Here is a 21,870-nt window from a genome sequence, read left to right as displayed (position 1 = left end):
TTTGTATCACCAGCGGGGGTGGAATCCTAGAAAAACTGCTCACTTTGTCATTGAATAAAACGGTATGTCTGATTTTCCCTTTGAAATACTCTCAAAACACGGGAAATGCCATTACAGAAGGTTCATTTCCACAATTTTCCCTGGGAGCATGCCCCCGAACCTCCTAGAAACCTCGCTGGTCCCTCAGACAGTGCGAACGACCCCCCCCCTCGTTTCAAAATCCTGGCTACGAGCATGCCTTTCGATTCTAGTATTTTTCGACTACACGATTTTCTGTTGGTTCTCAAAGCCCTGGGATGACGACTAGGTGAAGACACTAGTTAGATCCGGTTTTCATGAAAGTTCATCTGTGTTGGTAGTAATCATAGTAAAACGTTAAACTTTATTCCAACACACTATTTACAGGGATCAAATTTTCAGCGACTACTGTCGCCTTCATCACTTAATAGAGATGGTGGACGATATAAACTCCCTGGCACTTTTGATCACGTCACGTATCAGTAAAGTCTCGTGTGAGTGAAGTCACGTGTTTGTAAACCGTAACTCTCGCGAGATCACGTTGTGAAGTGATTGGTCATTAATTATCCTGATGAAGGCGACAGTAGTCGCTGAAAATTTGATCCCTGTAAATAGTGTGTTGGAATAAAGTTTAACGTTTTACTAGATCCGGTTTTGTTTCAGATAATTGATAGAGGAAATACTGTACGTGTCTGCTTGCAGTATGATCTATTTTCTCGTCTGAAAATCTTGTGTGGTTCGCCTAATTAGAGATGGATATCCTTGTTAAAATATCTGACTTCTCACAGAAGTTGGCCAAGTGACAAAAATGTGACAAAAGCAGGACTCAAAGTTGTAGATCTGAAGATTTTATCCTTGGCTGTCCGTTGTCAAGGGACGAAACTGCAACTGATTATATCAGTCAACCTGTCAATGTCATTTTCATGGGTCCTTTGTATTCTGAGTTATCTCTTGGCGGAGTGCCATGATCACAGGTAATCCAAAGAAAATGAAAAACAAACGAACAATAACCTAACTTATCTTATCTTCGGTGTCTGGTGCCGTCTAGTCTTCTTTTCCTCTATCCATCGCCGGTATGGTTCAGGACATTTTGGTGACACTAGTACTGAGTTGTTTAAGGTTAAAACGTTTGGTCCAACACAAAAAATCTCTCACCTTAAGCTTTCGACCAGTCACTCTGGTCTTCCTCAGTAGACTGACCCAGTGAAGCTTGTCACTGGGTCATTGAACCGCGACGGGGGCCGACATCGTCTACCAGATACCTTTGACCCAGTGTTGACGTCACACTTCAAAGAAGCCACGTGACAAGCTTCACTGGGTCAGTCTACTGAGGAAGACCAGAGTGACTGGTCCAAAGCTCTAGGTGAGAGAATTTTTTATGTTGGACCAAAAGTTTTAACTTCAAACATGTAACTACCAACACAGATGAACTTCCATGCTAGCTTGTACTGAGTCGTTTTGATTAATGTCCAGAATTCATTTCTTAATTGCTGACCCTGTCTCGGTAAAACAGTCAGTAGGGCCATACTGCGCTGTAGCTACTATAAAACATACCGCTTTCTCCAAGTTTTCGCGGTGACTTGGCTCAAAAAGTGCGATTGAGAGCAAGACCTATTGAAGTAATGACACTTCAGGAGGCCTGGATGTCGCTTTAACAGGTCCACAGGGAGCTAATGTCTTTAAAGACAGATGTTGGCATACTTGTGTGGAGACAAAAGTCTACCTCGAGGTCTCTTCCTGCTGTTGTTACACTGACAAGACTGTGTGAACTGAGTGACATTGGCTCTTCACTAAATCTGTCTGCCCCCGGCCTACTGACATCTGGTTGTTAGCCCAGTTTCTCACGGTTGACTCCCGTGGTTGTTGGCATGTCTCCTGCAGGTAGCGTCGGCCGTGATCTTTCAAGTCAGTCGGTAGTCCGCCCACGGTTATTCAAAGTTTCGCTTACAAAGTATTCTCCTTCTCATTACGTAGTATACATACTTTTGAGCGAAAAAGACAAAGACAAGGCAAAGACTTGTCTGGCATCTGTGACGAACTTACCATTGCAGCTTGAATACTCGAGTTTTCTAGCCTCCTTCGCAGTCTTGTTGGGCGTCGGCGCTCCTTGTTGGAGCGCGAAACCTTCTCTCCGTGGCAAAAACTCCATCGGCAGCAAATCGTCCCTAGCGGCCGCATATTACTCGCGTCGCTCAGAGAAAAAATAACGCCGACGCCCAACAAAACTGCGAAGGAGGCTACGAGTTTTCCTTGTACATACAACGCAAAGACAACGCTTATCCAAAAATTCGCTTATCCAGTATTCTCTTTCTTATTACGTAGTATATAACAGTTATCCTTTTGTGTAGAAAAGACAAGGCAAAGACTTGTCTGGCATCTGTGACGAAGTCAAACTTCCCATTGCAGCGTGAATACTCGGGTTTTGCTTGTACATACAACGCAACGCCAACGCTTGTCCAAAATCTCGCTTACAAATTTTCCCCTTCATCATTACGTATCTGTATCTGTATCTGTATAGCCGGTATAACCGCCTTTCGGCGTAACACACCAGCTTCGTAATCTATATAGTTACTTTTCAGCGACAGAGAAAATAAGGCAAAGCCTGGTCTGGTTTTCGTGACGATGTCAACCTTGCACACCAAAGATGCCGTTGCTGGTTAATTTCCAAGCATTTCCTATGATGACAAAAAGACAGTATCAAATTGGCCAGACAGTATCCATTGGCCATAGAGGGTCCAGTTCACGACTCAAACTTGAACTTAAGTGGAGCAGCGACAAAAAATGCCATATATAAAAAGGTAACGGTCTTCCCCCATCAACCTCTGCTTGGAGAGTAGTTGCTGGTCATTTTTGCCCTCCATGCTGATCCTCTATACATGTGTACTTTCTGACATGCCTTACAGGACGTCCTCTACTAGTGTGATCGATATATATGTAGATTCTAGACCATATCTTTGTTCAAGGATGATGCATATCTGGCCACTATCTGGGCACCCAGCTTGTTGTCAAAACTCACTTGATACTTCATGTGAAGGAAAAACAACAACTTTGAATTGACGACGGCAGGTTATACAAGCAAAACGTCCCCTTCAGTAAGCGAGGGTCACTACCCGTCGTACGTGCAAAAACTGCGCGCTATCTCCCGCCAAAAAAGTACGGACAAAAACACGTACGGCGGGTTGTGACCCTCGCTTTACAGTTGGCAAGGTCCCCATCATTTGAAAGCCCATTTAGGAGGATTTTGCTCCGGGGCTTAGCTATAGTTCCGATGTTTTCATCTACACTCCCAGGTAATGTTACAACTCCCAGCTAATGATGCAGCTTTCTTTCTAATGGTACAACAGTCGACTTTTTCATCATCTGACATTTTCCTTATTAATTGGATCAGAGAACATTTGCACCTCTCAAGGCCAGTCTTCGTTGAACCGACGAAGGCCACCCGTTGTGTGCGATGCCTTGTTACTTAGATCAGAGAACATTTTCCGCCTCAAGCTAGGCCAGTCTCCGAGGTAATGTTACAACTCCCGGCTAATAATGCAGCTTCTTTATAATGGTACAACAGTCAACTTTTTTTTATCATTTGACATTTTCCTTATTAATGGGATCAGAGAACATTTGCACCTCAATGGCAGTATTCGCAGCACTGACGAAGGCCACCCGTTGTGTGTGATGCCTTTTATCAACAACAAACCATTTCCTGTTTCCTGTTTTCTACGGGGCTCATCTTCAGCTACAGGCGCATAACACTCCCGAAAACACTGCCAAAGTTGGTCACTATTTGGCACCATCCGATTTTTTTTTCAAATATTCGGGAGTCGGTACGTGAAAGCTTGAGCTTTACCCTGATTTCTTCACTGAATTCTTAAAATTCTTGTGGGGTCGTGTGGCGTAGCGGCTCGGAGGCCTCGACTCGGAACCTAGAGGTCCCGGGTTCGAGTCCTAACATGCCACCGATCTTGTGCTCTTGGGAAAGGCACTTTACACGACTTTCCCCACTTCGCTCAGGTGAAAATTAGTATTTTATTGTCTCCTGTGTTAGTGGCGGCATTAATATAAGTTTGAAAAACTTGAGTGTGCCGTCACCACGTCTTGTGATTACATGTTGGAAATTATTTTTTTTAAATTCTTAAAAAGGCTTACATAATGATTATGAAACTCCTTGTTGGTAGTACGATGGTCCCCTTTGAATGTCAAACGATGGTCTTATCATCCGTGAGTGGCTTCTATGTAATTAGTTTCCCTGTTTGGGAGTACAGCTCTTAGCAGCCGTCTTGATGTTAATGTTAAAAGGTAAGCACTCATGTCTTATCTAACCCACTAGGGGAGCGTAGATGGCATTGACATGACATTGGCGTCCTACGTACCACTTCTTTCCAAGAAACGATCGCCCAATTCTATCTGATGAAGAAATCGCCCAATTCTATCTGATGAAGGAATTACAGACTGTGAGGATCTAGATGACAGAGATTTTGATGATTACGTGTATGAATGTTGGGTACGCGCTTTCATTAAGCAAGAGTGACGCACATAGATTGTGAAGTAAACATTTGAAGACCACGTGCATGATCGTGCATGGGTTTACTAACGTCCATACATCGTACCCACCCATGCCCATTCAACAAACAAACAAACGAACAAACAAACAAACAAGCAAGCAAACAAAGCACTACGTGATGCACGCATCAAACGATCTTATGATGTTTTGGCGACGTCTCAGGGAGGAGCCTAATGGTACAGTATTGTGTGCAGTTTGCAAGAATTCTAGGAATTGTACAGGCATTTTGTCCACAGGCATGCGGAATGTGACCACAGGCATTTCTCTGACACACATCTATGCCCACATTCCTGGAACCCTGAAGACCTGTCTGCCCCTGATGGCTCTACTTTCTGTGACCCCGGGGCTCGTTCATTATACATTCAGGAGAGGAGTGTACTGTATCTGTCTAGACTTAACATGTACCAAGTCTTCCCCAAAATCACGAAATCATGGTAGTGCCATGCAAACAATAACCCTAACAGCAACTACCGTCGCCATGACAATGTATGTTTTCATTGCCAGTCTTGTTCTACCTGCCCCCTCACTGGTAGTAGGTACATGTATCTGACAAACTACAGTTCAATCTGTGTAACTTTATGTTATGTTGGGTACGCGCTTTCTTTAGCAAGCAAACATTTGAAGGCCACGTGCACGGGTTTACTAACGTTCATACATCGTACTCACACACGCCTATTCAACAAACAAACAAAGTACTACGTGATGCACGCATCAAACGATCTTATGATGTTTTTTCTACCAGTCCCCACACCGGTAGGGGGTATCTTCAATTACAGTTCAATCTGTGTAACTTTATATGTATCTTATGTTGGGTACGCGCTTTCTTTAGCAAGAGTGACGCGTGCACATCTAGAAGTAAACACTTCAAAGCCATGTGCATGGGTTTACAAACGTTCATACATCGTATTCACCCACGCAAGCCTATTCAACAAACGAACAAAGCACTACGTGATGCACGCATCAAAACCAGCTGAAAGCTAATGTTTTTCTACCCGCTCCCTCACCGGTAGTAGGTACATGTATCTGAAGTTCCATCTGTGTAACTTTGTCTTATGTTGGGTATGTTGGGTACGCGCTTTCTTTAGCAAGAGTGACGCATGTACACCTAGAAGTAAACATTTGAAGGCCATGTGCATGGGTTTACTAAGGCCATGTTGATTTGATTATATGGATGACATCCGCGCGCGCATGAATTTTTGGCCGTTTCCAAAAAAAAAAAGTTTTCAACCATACTGTAAATCGTACAAAACAGTTGCAAAACGAGCAAAAATATACCATAAGTTACAAAAGAAATTAATAAAAACTATACCAATGTCGTAGAATGCCAAAATCAAACGAAAAAAGACGAAATTGTACAGAAATGAACTTGAAGACTAGATTATTCGCCAAACCATATTCTGTGCCATTTGCTCAACCCTCATGAACACGTAGATTTCATAATGAAAAGAACTTTTTTTTTTGCAAAACTTTTTTTTTATTCGCACGCGCGCATCAGTTTTGGGGCTCCCGGAGGATGTCATCCATATAATCTAATCAACATGGCCTAACGCCAATTCAACAAAAAAGCACTACGTGATGCATGCATCAATCGCTGTGAACTACCCGCCCCCTCACCAGTAGGAGGTATCTTCAACTACAGTTCAAACCGTGTAACTTTATCTAGATAGAGATAAGCTAGGGTGGGCATGTGCTTGCTCGCCCTAACTATTTGCTGTGTGGGGGAGGAATACCAAGTGCGAGTCGAAATTTGTTCTTCGAGATAGGACTAAATAAGGAAGGCGTACGGCAGGGAATATTTTACGATTGAGAAAATCTGTTGAGAATCACAGGTCAGGCACTGATGTCTTGCTTACGAGATAGTTCCCATCCATTGCACGGAAAATCAGACATACGTGTAGTTTCATACGTGTGTGCGGATTTCGGATACGGGTCGTTCTGCAAACGAGCACAATGTTAACTCTTCAAACAACCACAACGCTAAGTAGTTTGAAAGTTTAGAAAGTAGTGCCATACTTTCTAACCTTTTAAATTAGTCCCGCGTATCGTACGTTGCGGTAAGGGCAGGATTTACGAGCGAAGCAGATTGAAATCGACGCTGAACCGAGGATAGGTCAATTTTGAAAGATAACGGTGAACATGTACTGTGGTGGTTGGGCGCTCAGCCATGCATTTCCAAACGCGACCTGAACTTTAAAGGCATGTACGATTACAGGGAGCAAAACTGGAAATATTCTGACTAAGGCAATCTTTGTGATATTGACACATACAGCTTAACATTACCACATTGAGTCAGTATTTCATATTTTGGGCTTTTAAAACTGCAGAAACAAGCCCCAAGATGAGTCCTTTACTTTCTGGGTGGTACCCTAAAAATCAGCCCAGGGCCCTTCCAGTAACATTTTCCGTCAGAATTCTGGGAATTTTGCTCCATGAGGGTCGATATACATCGTGATAGTGTGGTTTCAACTCAGTATGTAGATAAGTGACTAGAATATTGGCTTTGAAAATCGAGTTTCCAAGCCCTAAAAACTGCACTGGATGCCTTTAAGAGTTGAACCCATTCCTGGTTCAAGGCTTTCCAAGTATTCCTTGAATATCTAGGAGCCTGCTAATGCTTAGGTCACAATTCAAGAAAGGGGCCCGCTCGGCGCGTGTTCGGCGTGTTTTTTGGCACTACCGAACGGGACCTGGACGGAGACCGGCGGGCTTCCCGACGGCTGCCGGCCTATTTTTGGCCCCGCGCGGTCGCCGAATCGATTTTAACTCAGAGTTAATGCTTAGGTCACATTTGAAACGGCGCCCGTTCGGCATGTCCTCGGCGTAGACGCCGGCCGGCGTCATGACGCCGAGCGTGCGCCGTACTGTCAGGGTCACAATTAAATGTTCCTTTACGGCTCCCTGTCGGGGCCTGCTTGTGCTCCGGCCGGCGGCTCTCATTAATATTTATAAACTTTTGCGGCCGGTTTCTGTCAGGGACCCGTCCGGTGCCCGGTCAGTCGCCCGTCTTGACCCGTGCGGCGTGTGGTAGGGTGCCGACTGGCTCTTACAGTTCGGCCGGGCAGCTGTCAGGTCCCTGGCGGGTTCCTGGCGGGATCCCGACGGGCTCCTCTCGTGTTTTTGAGCAGGTACATATATAAGCGCTGCACTGCCTGCTACCATTCACTTCAAGTAAAGAGTACACGTCAAGTAAAGAGTAGACTGAAGTTGGGATGCAGCGTTCAGTGCAACCTGCAAACAACTTACAAGCCCGTCTGAGATTGAGATTGGTGACAACCTACATGTAGGTCTTCTGGCATTGGTAGCTGAAGAAGAGAGGCAGGCAGAACTGGTGCGTCGCAAAAGTAACCGAGGGCCTACTTTCGAAAGTACTTCAACAGTGACGCAGGAAGTACTTCAGCAGTGACGCAGGAAGTGTGCCGTGGCAGCTCCTTGCTATTGAGCAATAAAACCACTGAATATCGTTACTTCTGTTGAAATTTGGACTGAAAATAAATGCCAATAACTTCTGATTCCATTTTATTACGAAGGCATATGATGTAACAAGAGATAATGTCAGACACATTCTATTCCTGTTATGATCTGTTTTATGAAGTTGGCAAGAGAGCCGTGCCGGCTGTTTTCCCTTGCCCTTCGACATTCTGACACACAAATACAAGGTGTAACACACACAAGTACACGATGTAACACACACGTGGTGAACTGTGCGACGTAGTCTGAGGCAGGAGTTTATATATGCTCCCTATAACCCCCTTTTCCTGACCATCTGATGCACTGATCAGCACATGTGACGTCATAATCTTAGGCAGGTGCCTGTTCGGCCGCCCGACGGGTCCCGGGCAGTGAGGTTACGGCGTTGCTTCGGCGTATTTCGCCGAACGGGGCCCGAAGTGTTTTTAACTCTGAGTTAAAATCGATTCGGCGACCGCGCGGGGCCAAAAAATAGGCCGGCAGCCGTCGGGAAGCCCGCCGGTCTCCGTCCAGGTCCCGTTCGGTAGTGCCAAAAAACACGCCGAACACGCGCCGAGCGGGCCCCTTTCTTGAATTGTGACCTAAGCATAAAAACACTTCGGGCCCCGTTCGGCGAAATACGCCGAAGCGACGCCGTAACCTCACTGCCGGGGACCCGTCGGGCGGCCCAACAGGCACCTGCCTAAGATTATGACGTCACATGTGCTGATCAGTGCATCAGATGGTCAGGAAAAGGGGGTTATAGGGAGCATATATAAACTCCTGCCTCAGACTACGTCGCACAGTTCACCACGTGTGTGTTACATCGTGTACTTGTGTGTGTTACACCTTGTATTTGTGTGTCAGAATGTCGAAGGGCAAGGGAAAACAGCCGGCACGGCTCTCTTGCCAACTTCATAAAACAGATTATAACAGGAATAGAATGTGTCTGACATTATCTCTTGTTACATCATATGCCTTCGTAATAAAATGGAATCAGAAGTTATTGGCATTTATTTTCAGTCCAAATTTCAACAGAAGTAACGATATTCAGTGGTTTTATTGCTCAATAGCAAGGAGCTGCCACGGCACACTTCCTGCGTCACTGCTGAAGTAATTCCTGCGTCACTGTTGAAGTACTTTCGAAAGTAGGCCCTCGGTTACTTTTGCGACGCACCAGTTCTGCCTGCCTCTCTTCTTCAGCTACCAATGCCAGAAGACCTACATGTAGGTTGTCACCAATCTCAATCTCAGACGGGCTTGTAAGTTGTTTGCAGGTTGCACTGAACGCTGCATCGCCAACTTCAGTCTACTCTTTACTTGACGTGTACTCTTTACTTGACGTGAACGGTAGCAGGCAGTGCAGCGCTTATATATGTACCTGCTCAAAAACACGAGAGGAGCCCGTCGGGATCCCGCCAGGTACCCGCCAGGGTACTGACAGCTGCCCGGCCGAACTGTAAGAGCCGGTCGGCACCCTACCACACACCGCACGGGTCAAGACGGGCGACTGACCGGGCACCGGACGGGTCCCTAACAGAAACCGGCCGCAAAAGTTTATGAATATTAATGAGAGCCGCCGGCCGGAGCACAAGCAGGCCCCGACAGGGAGCCGTAAAGGAACATTTAATTGTGACCCTGACAGTACGGCGCACGCTCGGCGTCATGACGCCGGCCGGCGTCTACGCCGAGGACATGCCGAACGGGCGCCGTTTCAAATGTGACCTAAGCATAAGGTGAAGAGCAATATTCAAGGTTAAGTATACTACTTGATGAAGTGTTTTTTTGAGGATGCATCTAATTATTTGAATAAGAAATTACAACGGCAATGACGCATACAGCCTATTTGAACTAAGGAATAGGCGTGTGATCGGTCAAAGAAAATTGTTGCTCGCAAGATTTATCAAAACTCTACAAAATTGCCAGCACAAAGGCACACCTTCGGCACTACTTAAAAGATTCTCTTACTTTAATCATCCCGCTTTTCCTACGTCGTGTAAGTCGCCCAGGATTGGAAAGAAAATTGCGCTTCTTTCACAAGTGGTAAAATTACCAATTCTTAAGACCCACCTCTTATTAAACAAAGGTTACTGCTGAAGAAACTGGCGATAAAGTTAAGTCCGTAAGAAGGACACTTGCCCTGGTAATTGCGTTGCTTCACCTCATATCATATCTCACAAACGTTAGATAACGTTAAAAAAAGCCATTATTATTATTTACGGTTGTTGCCTTTCTTCACCGCCCCTCAACTCTCCTCACTTAACCCCGACTAAAAGAAATCTTTGAAATTTGTCCTTCAAAGAAGGACGGAATATAAGATGCATCTTCCGTTCCATCAGTAGCGGCCTTGGTTCTAGTGTCGTTCCTAATTGCAGTGGGCAACTGTAAAGGGAGCCCCAACAGAGGACATCCTTGAAGAATTACGCTTCTTTAAAACTTCACCACCGCCCACGTAATGGACCCACTCCGACCGTGACATCAGTAATGCTTATGGTTCAAGTGATCGTTCCTTAATAGCACTGTGTCGACTGTGAGGGGAGCCCACGAGGAAAACAACTGCCTTTCTTGACGAATTACGCTACTTTCAACCGTCAACACCACCCACTTATAAAGGGACCCTATCTGGTCGTGTCATCGTTAATGCTCTTGGTTCAAGTGTCGATCAATAATTCAGGGACAAGAAGAAAGTTTTGGACAAGAGTCTTTCCGCTCTTTTCACGAGGACACGCGCGGCGTTGGTTGGCATTTGTGACAACCGTTATATTTTGTTATTATTTATGTCAGTTTAAATCTTTGTTTACTGTTTTGTTACTTCAATTTTCCATTGTTTGGACAAGTACATCAATTATTACTCTCATTTCAGACATAATATTTCTATTATTTGACCTCTGACCTCCAATGCACTTTTATTTCTCTATGCTTATTTTGTTTCAAGTTCATAATTTCAGCATAATTTTGTATCCTTTATTTATTATCATTATTGCCAAAAGCAATTATCATTATTATCATCGTTATTTTATTTCATGTTGCTGGACTCCAGGAAGAATAGTATGGAATTTACCATACTGATGGAGATTTCAAACAAAAAACAAACAAACAAACAAACAAACAAACAAACAAACAAACCATGCTTAGCCTACCAAAGTCACACTCTGGTCGCCTGAAATTTGGCCGTTGATATTATCTATTTTTCTTCTTAATTTCATCTATCATATAATGATTTCAAGCTTTCGTGCCATAGCTATAGAGAGCACTATCTTTCCATACATATACATTGCGTCGAATATGTGAGTTGTATCACGAATCAAAACAAAACAAACGAAAACAAAACACCATTTCCATCACCCCAGCCAGAACAAAAAGACTTCAGAACTCATTTCTACTCCAGTCCATCAGACTCTACAATCAGACTGTATAATCAGAATGGTTCTTGTTATGCCTGGGATGTACAGTTCATAATAGGAGTACGTAAACTATATAATAAAAATATGTGTTTATTTTAATATTTTGAATATCAACGTCATTCAGACAACATTATAAGTATGTCTGCAATGTTGATATGAAAATAAAGAATTGAATATATGGAATGATGCCTACTGCTACGATGAATAATGAGAGGAGGCATTCGTAATAAAAAAAAGTAGGAAAGGCATCTAGGTTATAGATTGTATGTTATGTTAGAGTATAGAGCAAGGCCTCCACTTCCGCAACGCCTACACATTGACGCAATGTACGTGGTTACCTCAGGGACAATTGTCTGTAAGTGACAGGTCTACACAATCAATGTTTCCTTTAGGGGTTTTCCTCATAGATATGAATCATTTCTTGTTTAATATTCATAAATCATCAGAACACATCAGTATTGAGTTGACGCAGTAAGTCTTTAAAAATTGTTCAATACGTCATTCTGATAACCTTTATCACTGACAGTACAGTTATTAAAGACTAATCCCATAATCACATTTTAATGACATCCTTTAGCTTGTCTTACCCTACATTTGTGGAGGATATTTAAGACTTTTATACAGCTATCATCATTAAGACTCATATTTTTTAGCCATGTATTAAGTATATTTCCCCACTTTAGTTATTTGACTAGTAAAGAGAAATTTGTATTCCTTTTAACTTTTGATAAACCTACTCTAAGTAATCTCACAGCCGCATATATCCATACAATCACTACCAAGCGAGATGAAGCCGAAAAGAATAGAAATTAGACATTTATTCACACTCTTATATGTTCATATATTTGTAATGTATATGTTTATGTTCATGTTCTGTACTCATGCGACCTGTACTTAGTTCTGTAGAACACAAATGTACAATAAAGGTCTTCATTCATTCATTCATTAAGCGTAAATCTCTGAAGAGAGGATGCCTCATTTCATCAGGTTGGGAAACGAATAAATAGCAAAGTTCTTTGATCACAACCATTTATTTTTTTACGAGTCAACGTTTCGATGATTGTCTGTCATCTTCATCGGTGCACTGACACTAGATGTTACTTGGTGCATAGTGCACTAAAGGTGTTTACTGTGAACCAAGTAACAGTGCACTGTGGACCATGTACTCGTAACAACTTCAGTGCACAATGCACCAAGTAACATCTAGTGTCAGTGCACAGTAAACCAGTCAGAATTGCCCTGATGAAGATGACAGACGGTCATCGTAAAAAAAGAAATGGTTGTGATCAAAGAAATTTGCTATTTATATCAAGGATGGTTTGAGGAGGTGCATCTGGAAAAAATACAGCAGGTAGCTTTTCTTCTTTTTTAACGTGGGTCAGTTTATAAATTTTATTAATAGAATGAAATACATTTGCTCTTTACATCGTTAGTCCATGTCACAAGAATCGGTCTGGACACTGTTTTGAACACTGGCATTAATTTAATCATCATCCTTCCGTCACAGTAAACGACGGGTTTGGTCCCGGTGGGTCCAGGCATCTTCCTTGGTGCCTGAACCAGCCAATTCTTAGGTGGCAGACTCACCACATGTTTATTATGTTGAGAGAAGGAAAACATATTGTTTTTGCTCTGTTTCTTTTTCCTCTTCTTCCTCTTCTTCTCCAAACCAAAAAGGTCGATGACCTAAACCAGGCTGTCTGTTACCATGGTAACTAGTGTTGGGTTACATCATGTAGCAATTTTATAGCAGAAGGGAGTTAGACTCCTGTCACCATATATACAAATGAGTTTGAGTAAGAATTAACAGAGCAGACCATATGCGAAGGTAAACATTATGCATTGGCTTTGCAAATGTTACCTTTCTATTCTGAGCAAAATTACATTCAAGTTTAGACACGTCTTCATGACTCCGTGCATGACTGTTTACTCCTACTTACGTAACACCAGGTTTTATCTCCAGGTAATTATTTTTCTATGGCACTTCTGAGAAATGGAATTAGTGTACGCGGAAACTGAGTACACCTTAATTCCTTTTTAATATACTTGCTGAAGGTCGTCGTTATCCCAATTCTCGTCGTTGATGATTTTATGTATAGTCAATCACTTGCATATCGTATCAATGTCAATTTGAATGGCAGCATGTATTATATTTATTATTTCTGGAACCATAGTTCAGGGACTATAAATCTTAATTGTGCAATTTTTATGCTTAGATTATCAATATTTTTTCATCGATATGTCAATACTTAGAATGTCATTTAATTATTATTTGTTTTACCGATTGATTGATCTCAGGTCCGTGATATTTGCAATGATTATCTAATACCAATAATTATGCTAATCAGGAAGATCTTCCGTACCTATTCCAGCATCTTTTTGTGACCTTAATTACTAGTTAAGGCGGTATATAATGGTGCCTAAGAACTTTGGGGACATCTTAAAAATACTAGTTACAATTGGTCATTGAATATTTTAGTACCTTAGTGCAAGACAGCAATTTATGCAAATTTTTCTGACGTCACCATGACGTCATCCGGAGTCATGAGCCACGCCCACTTTTTAGAAAAATGAATTTTCCTGGCCAGTGCTTTGGTTTTCATTGACCATATTTTGTAGAGAGGCACACTATAGTAATAGCAAAAAACGTACGCCAGGATTTTTTTGCTATCTTTAGATTTTGATTTTTAATGAATTTTTTGGTAAATTTTAACAGTGCCATTCACCGGTTTCCCATCCCCAGAATGCAACGCGAAAATAGGGGGGGTGACCCTCATTTGCATAGGACTGGAAGGCATCGGAATGATCCTCGTGACGTTAAACAGCTTGCTTTTCACTGTGTTTTGAGGTGTTGGGTCATTTTATGCTCAACATTAATTAAATCACTATGGGCCGAATCTGACAGCAAATAGAGAATTAAGTTTTTGTGTTCTTTTCAACATGGAACATGTGGTTTGTAACGTTACAGCATCATATAGCGTTACCACGTTACAAACAATTCATTCCAAAAAATTCATTCTCTATTTGTTGTCAGATTCAACCCATAGTAATCTAATTAATGTTGAGCATAAAATGCCCCAACACCTCAAAACACAGTGAAAAACAAGCTGTTTAACGTCAACGGGATCATTCCGATGCCTTCCAGTCCTATGCAAATGAGGGTTACCCCCCTATTTTCGCATTGCATTCTGGAGATCATGGGAAACTGGTGAATACGCCTATTGTGTTTTGGGTGGCAGAATGCCACAGTTCACATTCTGCTGTCAAACGAAACGTTCGTTTCCCAGTCCCTGCCCGACTGTGTGACGCCTGTCCCCGTTTCTCCCAGCTCTCCCAGGAAATCAATCAACAGGCTTTATCCGACAGCTGTTTAGCATCTAGGTCATTTGTTCCCTAAAGCCCTTCAATAAATTTCATTAAGTCTTCTTGATACGCAAAAAGGAACAGTACACATATATCGCCCGGGAGCAGTCATCAATCAAATTCAAAACGTTTATAAACAAAAAAGAAAACTAGCACAGAAGAAAACGATGTGCTAATGCTATTCTTATCTTCCGTGACAAAATGATTTTATAAAACGGTGTAGTCGATTTGAGTGTTGAATGTAGGGGACGAAATTACTAGCTTGTTGTGCAATGTTGTATTATGTTGTATTATGACAAGATAAAAGAAAACTAGCACAGAAAAAAACGATGTGCTATTCTTATCTTCCCAGACAAACTTATTCTATAAAACGTTGTATTCGATTTGAGTGTTGAATGTAGGAGACCCAATTGCTTGTAGTCCAATGGTATATTATGTTGTATTATGATAAGATCAATCAAATTCAAAACGTTTATATAAAAAAAAAACTAGCACAGTAAAAAACGTTGTGCTATTCTTATCTTCCGAGACAAAGTGATTCTATAAAACCTTGTATTCGATTTGACTGTAGGAGACGCAATTGCTTGTAGTCCAATGGTATATTATGTTGTATTATGATAAGATCAATCAAATTCAAAACGTTTATATAAAAAAAAAACTAGCACAGTAAAAAACGTTGTGCTATTCTTATCTTCCGAGACAAAGTGATTCTATAAAACCTTGTATTCGATTTGACTGTAGGAGACGCAATTGCTTGTTGTGCAATGGTATATTATGTTGTATTATGACAAGATCAATCAAATTCAAAACGTTTATATAAAAAAAAACTAGCACAGTAAAAAACGATGTGCTATTCTTATCTTCCGAGACAAAGTGATTCTATAAAATGTTGTATTCGATTTGAGTGTTGGGTGTAGGAGACGCAATTGCTTGTTGTGCAATGTTATATTATGTTGTATTATGACAAGATCAATCAAATTCAAAACGTTTATAACAAAACTAGCACAGTAAAAAAACGTTGTGCTATTCTTATTATAGTCCGAGGCAAAGTGATTCTATATAAAACGTTGTATTCGACTTGAGTGTTGAGTGTAGGAGACACAATTGCCTGTTGTGCAATGGTATATTATGTTGTATTATGACAAGATCAATCAAATTCAAAACGTTTATAAGAAAACTAGCACAGAAAAAACGTTGTGCTATTCTTATTATAGTCCGAGGCAAAGTGATTCTATAAAGCGTTGTATTCGATTTGAGTGTTGGGTGTAGGGGACGCAATTGCCTGTTGTGCAATGTTATATTATGCTGTATTATGGCGAGATCAATCAAATTCAAAACGTTTACACAAAAATGGTAACTAACACTAAAAAATGTGCATTTCGAATTCGTATCTTCCCAGACAAGTGTAAAGTGATTGTATAAGACGTTGCGTTCGAATAGAGCTTCTGGTGTATGTTATGGTGTGTGTAGGGTACGCAATATTTAGCTTGTTATTCAATGTTATATTATGCTGTGTTATGAATGATATCGCTGGTATACATGGAGGATCTTTTTGCGTTACCTTGGGGGCAAATTACTATAATTCCTCTTGATGTAGTACCGGAACATCTGATAAAGAGACAGCGATTTAACTGATAACTCATCTCCTGTGTATTCTATCTAACACGGTAAGTTATTACTAACTGTTCGTCTCTCTATTTTGATTAGGCCACAGCAAGTAAGTTGTATGGATGACATCAGCACGCGCATTAATTTTCGCCTGATTTTGAAAAGCCTTCTGACAGTGGTCAACATGCTGAGAATGGACAAAGATGCCTGTTACCATGCCGCGGAAGGTGGATGGTGGATAACTATGAAGAGAGGAGACAAGAAAAGGCTCTGATTTAATGTTTTGTTTCTTACTTTGATGCAGTGCTATGTGATGTTGGCTGTGTATATGTGATGTTCCCACTGAATCAAAACCATTTGTACAATGATTGAGTCAAAATTTTAAAATGTAGGAGCCACAATGTTTTTTTCGGCCCGCCTTGTTTTTTTTCGGCCGCTCGCATTAGATTTGGAGTCTGAGGAGGATGTCATCCATAAAATTTACTTGCTGTGGCCTTAGGAGAATCGCAGCCGTTGTTAGACAATTAGCAACGGAACGCTTTGCTATAAACGTATTTTTTATGATAAATACATATCACATCAGTATGGTTTTTATTGGTTTAATCTGGTTCATAATTCCGAATATAGATAAACAATGATAAAATAGCCCATTAATCAATCAATAAATCAATCAATATGTAGTGGAGGTCATACATGTATATCACTCTTCTTTATGGAAAACATAATATTGTTACCGTGAACCGTTACCAAAAAATATCTTACAATATTCCACAGACAGTGCACATGATCAAGTTATCAATCAAATACATACATCCTGACATCATATTTACAAAAGTGAGAAATCATGTACAAATCTACTTTAGAAGAGTTTCTTTTCTATCTCATCTCGACAGATATTTTTGTAATTGATGAAGTCACATCTTGTTTAGAAATATTATACTGAATTGATAGTCTGACGTTAATCCATTTAACGTCAATCCGTATCCTGTTGATCCGATTAAAAAGTATGGCTCTTAATCCGAATGAGTCAATGGCATGACACAAGAAAGCATTTCAAGGCAAACATATATATCGAAGTATGATACATTCAAAATAACATCTCATATACAAGATATCTGGCAATATCTATTACTGGAATATGTAATGTACAAAATGGTAATATATTAAACTCATCAACTATCTGACTCAATAATTGAATCGTTAACAAATCTTACTCCCTGTCATGTTACAGTACAAAATCCTGACAAGACACATGTTACAACTGCAAAAATGTTTAATTACAACTTCACTTTACAAAAGCATTCGACATTTACATACATACACAGCCTTTATACAAACGATATGTATGAAACACCTGTGACTCTTTCCATATAATAAATGCAGACGATACGCATGTCCATTTGTCACATATCTTTAAGCTTTACAAATATATACAAAGCAGGTACATTTTGTATGATTGTACATGTGCAACAACTGTAATGCGAGCCGTATATTAAATGTTATTTTTATATAATATTATTCAATCATCCAGTAACAGGTCGACAAAAACGTTGGCTCTTGTATCTTTGAAGTTATTTTAAGATTTATTATAAGAAGATACTTTGGCAGCGAAATATAGGCTAAAAGGGTGCTACTTAATCAAAACCGTACAAAATGCGAAAATGTACAGTCACAATGTCACAAATCTGCGATCATTTTTCTTGAATTTGGCTAATAATAGGTTCGTGCTTTCAAATAAAATCCACACTGCATCATAGTTTCCAAGTTGTAGTTTTTTTTTCTCACTTGCATATTCAATTCAATATTGAATTGCATCTTCAAATTACATATCGGTGCAATTCTTTTTCAATTTCATACATTCTGTATATTTTAATATCCAGAGTATATTACAAGTAGCATCCACGCTTAAGGCTACTCTGTTCTTTTGGAATGATTATCATTGTTCTCTTTTTCTCTTTACTTCTTACGGCTTGCTGGGGTACCTGATTAAAATGTATTATTAGTAGTCTATCCCAACGATGGTTGGGACGCATATCGTCTTCAAGTTATGACGAATACTGTCATATCTTTATACCCGGAGTAGTAGGAATGTGTGAGTCAGTGAACTGGTCTGTCATAATGTTTTTCCAATGGAAAATAAACAAAATAGTACAAGGTAAATTCATGTCAATACCTAAAGTTGCAACAGGGGGATAACCAGTGTTTTGAGATAAAATGGATTTGCAGTCTTAGAGTGATAATTACTTCAGCTGCAAATGAGTCAAGTTGTAGGCAGCACATTTGCCACCATGTCAGATAAATATCACATCAGCCTGTTATGACAAGGTATATTAAGGCTAAACAAACCAAATCCCTTGAAAACATGTGTACCATAAACTAATGGTGACAAGTCCCTTTCCTCACTATGACAGGCCACAGAGAGGTATTGTTAGACCGTAATCTAATCAAAAAGGAATCTAATAGTAGGGCACATCTCTTGAGCTCATTGAATCAGGCAACCGTCACTTTGACATTGGTGATGGGAAGTCCCCTTAGATCGTGTTACTGATGTGGAACTCCGTCATGTGGGTTTGGTCGGTCGCCTGTCTCGACCGGAAGGTGACAATCGTGCTCTCATTGTTCTTGCGTGACGCCAGACACTCCTGTAGGAACTTGTTGGCGTACTGGATGACGTTCTCGTTGAAGGCCACGTACACGCACGTGTTGATGGCGCTGTTGCCCATGGCCGTTGCCTCCACGGCGTAGAAGATGTTGGTGTTCATGGGGTTGTTGTCGAGGATGTCGTGAAAGTCCCTGATGGCCGTGCAGATGTAGTACGGGGCCCAGCACAGCACGAACATCACCAGCATCGCCACAAGGCGCAGCGTTTTCTTCTTGGAGCGTTGCAGCGTCGCCCGGTGGGCCTCCGTCACAACTCCCGGCGGCTCCCTGTGGAACACCTGCCACACCACGGCCAGGTAGCAGAACGCCATGATGAGGACCGGCAGGACGAACTGGAACACCAGCATGCTGCCAAAGTACCACTTGGAGGCCGTCTCCACCTTGACGTCCCACACCACCCCGCAGAAAAACTGCGTCTCGTTGGAGTAAGGCTGGATCTTGGAGAACTTGGCGGAGGGGATGGCGATCAGCATGGAGAACACCCACACACCAACGGACACCAAGATGGCGCTCTTCCGACCCATCCGCTGCCGGTTAGGATGGAGGATCATCATGTATCTGCAAAAGAAAAGAAAAAAAATATATCACCTTTAGGTCCTAGTAGCCGGATTAAATCGCTTTACGGATGCCGGCGGTCCAATATTCGGGGGGGGGGGGGCACTAAAGCCACGGACGGCAGAGTTTGCGTTACACAGACTAGATCCTAGTATCTGCAACAGAAAAGAAAAAGAAACAAAATGGTGACTCAACAGTTATCATAGTTTAACTTCAGTGAACATAACGTTTACCGGCATTAAGTATAGCACCGTCTGATATCTTACTGATGTTTTAAGTACAGATTCAAAATATCAAAGTATATTCCTCGCCTCTTTGTGCTGTTTGATTGATGAAATACCCGAAAATGGTTTCTTACATTGCTCGCGGTAGATCAGGTGTATTTTGACACTACCGGATTCTTTCTTTGACATTTAAATTGAGTTTGAAATGCTAACATTTGACAACACGTCTCCATGTTCTTTCTCTACATTTTGCTCCAAACATGATGAATTATGTTAGGAAGATAAATTATGACCATATTTTTTACGTTATGTAACAATTAATCATATATAGGTTGACGATCGCGAAGAAAGATGTTATATAATACGGGAACTATAGTTACGCGTAGGACTTAATGTCTGAGGAAACAACCTTCTTGACTTTCGCCCAAATTTTCTTTTATTGTAGACTTCCCAGCTTAAAGCCTATGAAAAGGTGATTACATATAGACGTCAGCAGCCTACATGTAAAAGGTATTGCTAGTGATCTTTAATCTCTCTATGGTGCAGTAAGAATGGTATCTAGTGGACCGAAACATCGACCGACTATCATCAGATCCTGTAACAAGTCATGTCATTTTGTTCATCCGGTTGGATAATCCTTCAAACCGCCGTTAATTCGTGTTATTTCCTACGGGACCCTTTGTTCACAATAATCGATATATGCCTTGGAGGTTTTGCTTAGGTAAGACCTGTATCATGCAGGTTTGAATCGCAATGAGTTTATTAACTTACGGTAGATAGTTGTTCAATGGGATTCGGGTTGTAATATGTATCAACGATTGTTTGTTGCAGAAAATCACTTTTTTTAAATTTTATGAGTGAAATAAATACTTCAAGTCATTGCTCCCAGTCAAATATCTTTTCCAATTTCTCATCTTTAGTGAAAATGAAAATGGTGTATTATTGGACGTTCCCGTCAGTCGTAGCCTCCATATATATATATATATGTAGCATGCCAAAAACCGGGGGTTTTGGGGGTCTTCAGGGTCCTTGGGAGCTTTAATGTGCTATTTTCTGATTGCATATAGACAACATAGCCGGCCTGGTTGAATTACCCCCGTTTTTTAGAACTGGGCTAATCAGAAAATAGCCGAAGACCACCAAACCCCCAGTTCTATAAACCTGCTACAGAGGCTACGTCATTCGATAGTTTCACAGTCAATTGACTGTACATAATGTAGCCACCGATCACAGCGTAACTTTATCTGACTATTAAACAAAACCTTTTTCCTACCTGTCAACTCCAATCACCAGCAGAGCGTCAGTGGACACGTAGAGGGACACCATCTTGACATAGTTGACCAGTCGGCACATGTGTGGTCCGTAGTTCCAGGCCCTCTCGTTGATGATGTAATAGTCCAGGTCGAAGGGGATACACAGCACGGCGACCACGAAGTCTGACAGCGCCAGGTTGGCTATGAGAAGGTTGGTCGTGGTCCGTGCCTTCTTGTATCTCCCCATAACGATGAGGAGTAGCAGGTTCCCCACGCCACAGCTGAGGATGATGAGGCTGTAGACAAGCCCGAGGATGACACGGAGCGGGATGGAGGCATGTTCTATCGTGTGCGCTTTTGTGATACCCTCCTGGCTGAGCACGTAGTAGATATCGTCGTAGAGCTCGGATAGGTCAATCTCTGTGATGTTCTCATCCATGGCTACGACCTGAAAAAAGTTCGTAACAGTCAGCCAGTCTGCAAAGCCTAAAAAGCTAAGCTAAATGCTAAAGCTAAATGCTAAAGCTAAATGCTAAAGCTAAATGCTAAAGCTAAATGCTAAAGCTAAATGCTAAAGCTAAATGCTAAAGCTAAAGCTAAATGCGAAAGCTAAATGTGAAAGCTAAATGCGAAAGCTAAATGCTAAAGATAAATGCTAAAGATAAATGCTAAAGATAAATGTGGATCCAAATAAAGTCAAAGTCAAAGGAGACAGGTTTGAGTTATCATCCAATCTCACTGAGTCTGTGTAAAACATGCTTCTGTTTTCTGTAATATCATGA

At 41.4% G+C, this 21,870-nt stretch overlaps 1 protein-coding gene across 1 annotated transcript; it reads right to left on the bottom strand.

The window, feature by feature from the left end:
• Positions 1–18,921: 18,921 nt before the first annotated feature.
• LOC109463646 (prokineticin receptor 2-like) lies at positions 18,922–21,527 on the bottom strand. The gene is made up of 2 exons (XM_019760500.1): positions 21,109–21,527; positions 18,922–19,614 (listed from the first exon to the last, which is right to left on the bottom strand). The coding sequence occupies exons 1-2, from the start codon at positions 21,525–21,527 to the stop codon at positions 18,927–18,929; spliced, it is 1,107 nt and encodes a 368-aa protein (XP_019616059.1). The 3' UTR covers positions 18,922–18,926.
• Between the last annotated feature and the right edge of the window lie 343 nt (positions 21,528–21,870).

This window comes from Branchiostoma belcheri, unplaced genomic scaffold (genome assembly GCF_001625305.1).
Source record: "Branchiostoma belcheri isolate BF01 breed outbred unplaced genomic scaffold, Haploidv18h27 scaffold13, whole genome shotgun sequence".
In the NCBI taxonomy this organism is placed as follows: Eukaryota; Metazoa; Chordata; class Leptocardii; order Amphioxiformes; family Branchiostomatidae; genus Branchiostoma; species Branchiostoma belcheri.
This window is presented reverse-complemented; position numbering and strand designations above follow the sequence as displayed.

Bases quoted from the DNA above. Each gene is read 5' to 3' on its own strand.
- LOC109463646 (XM_019760500.1), bottom strand. From the start codon at position 21,527: ATGGATGAGAACATCACAGAGATTGACCTATCCGAGCTCTACGACGAT. The intron at 19,615-21,108 runs GTAGGAAAAAGG...TTTCTTTTGCAG, and splicing joins CTGGTGATTGGAGTTGACAG to ATACATGATGATCCTCCATC.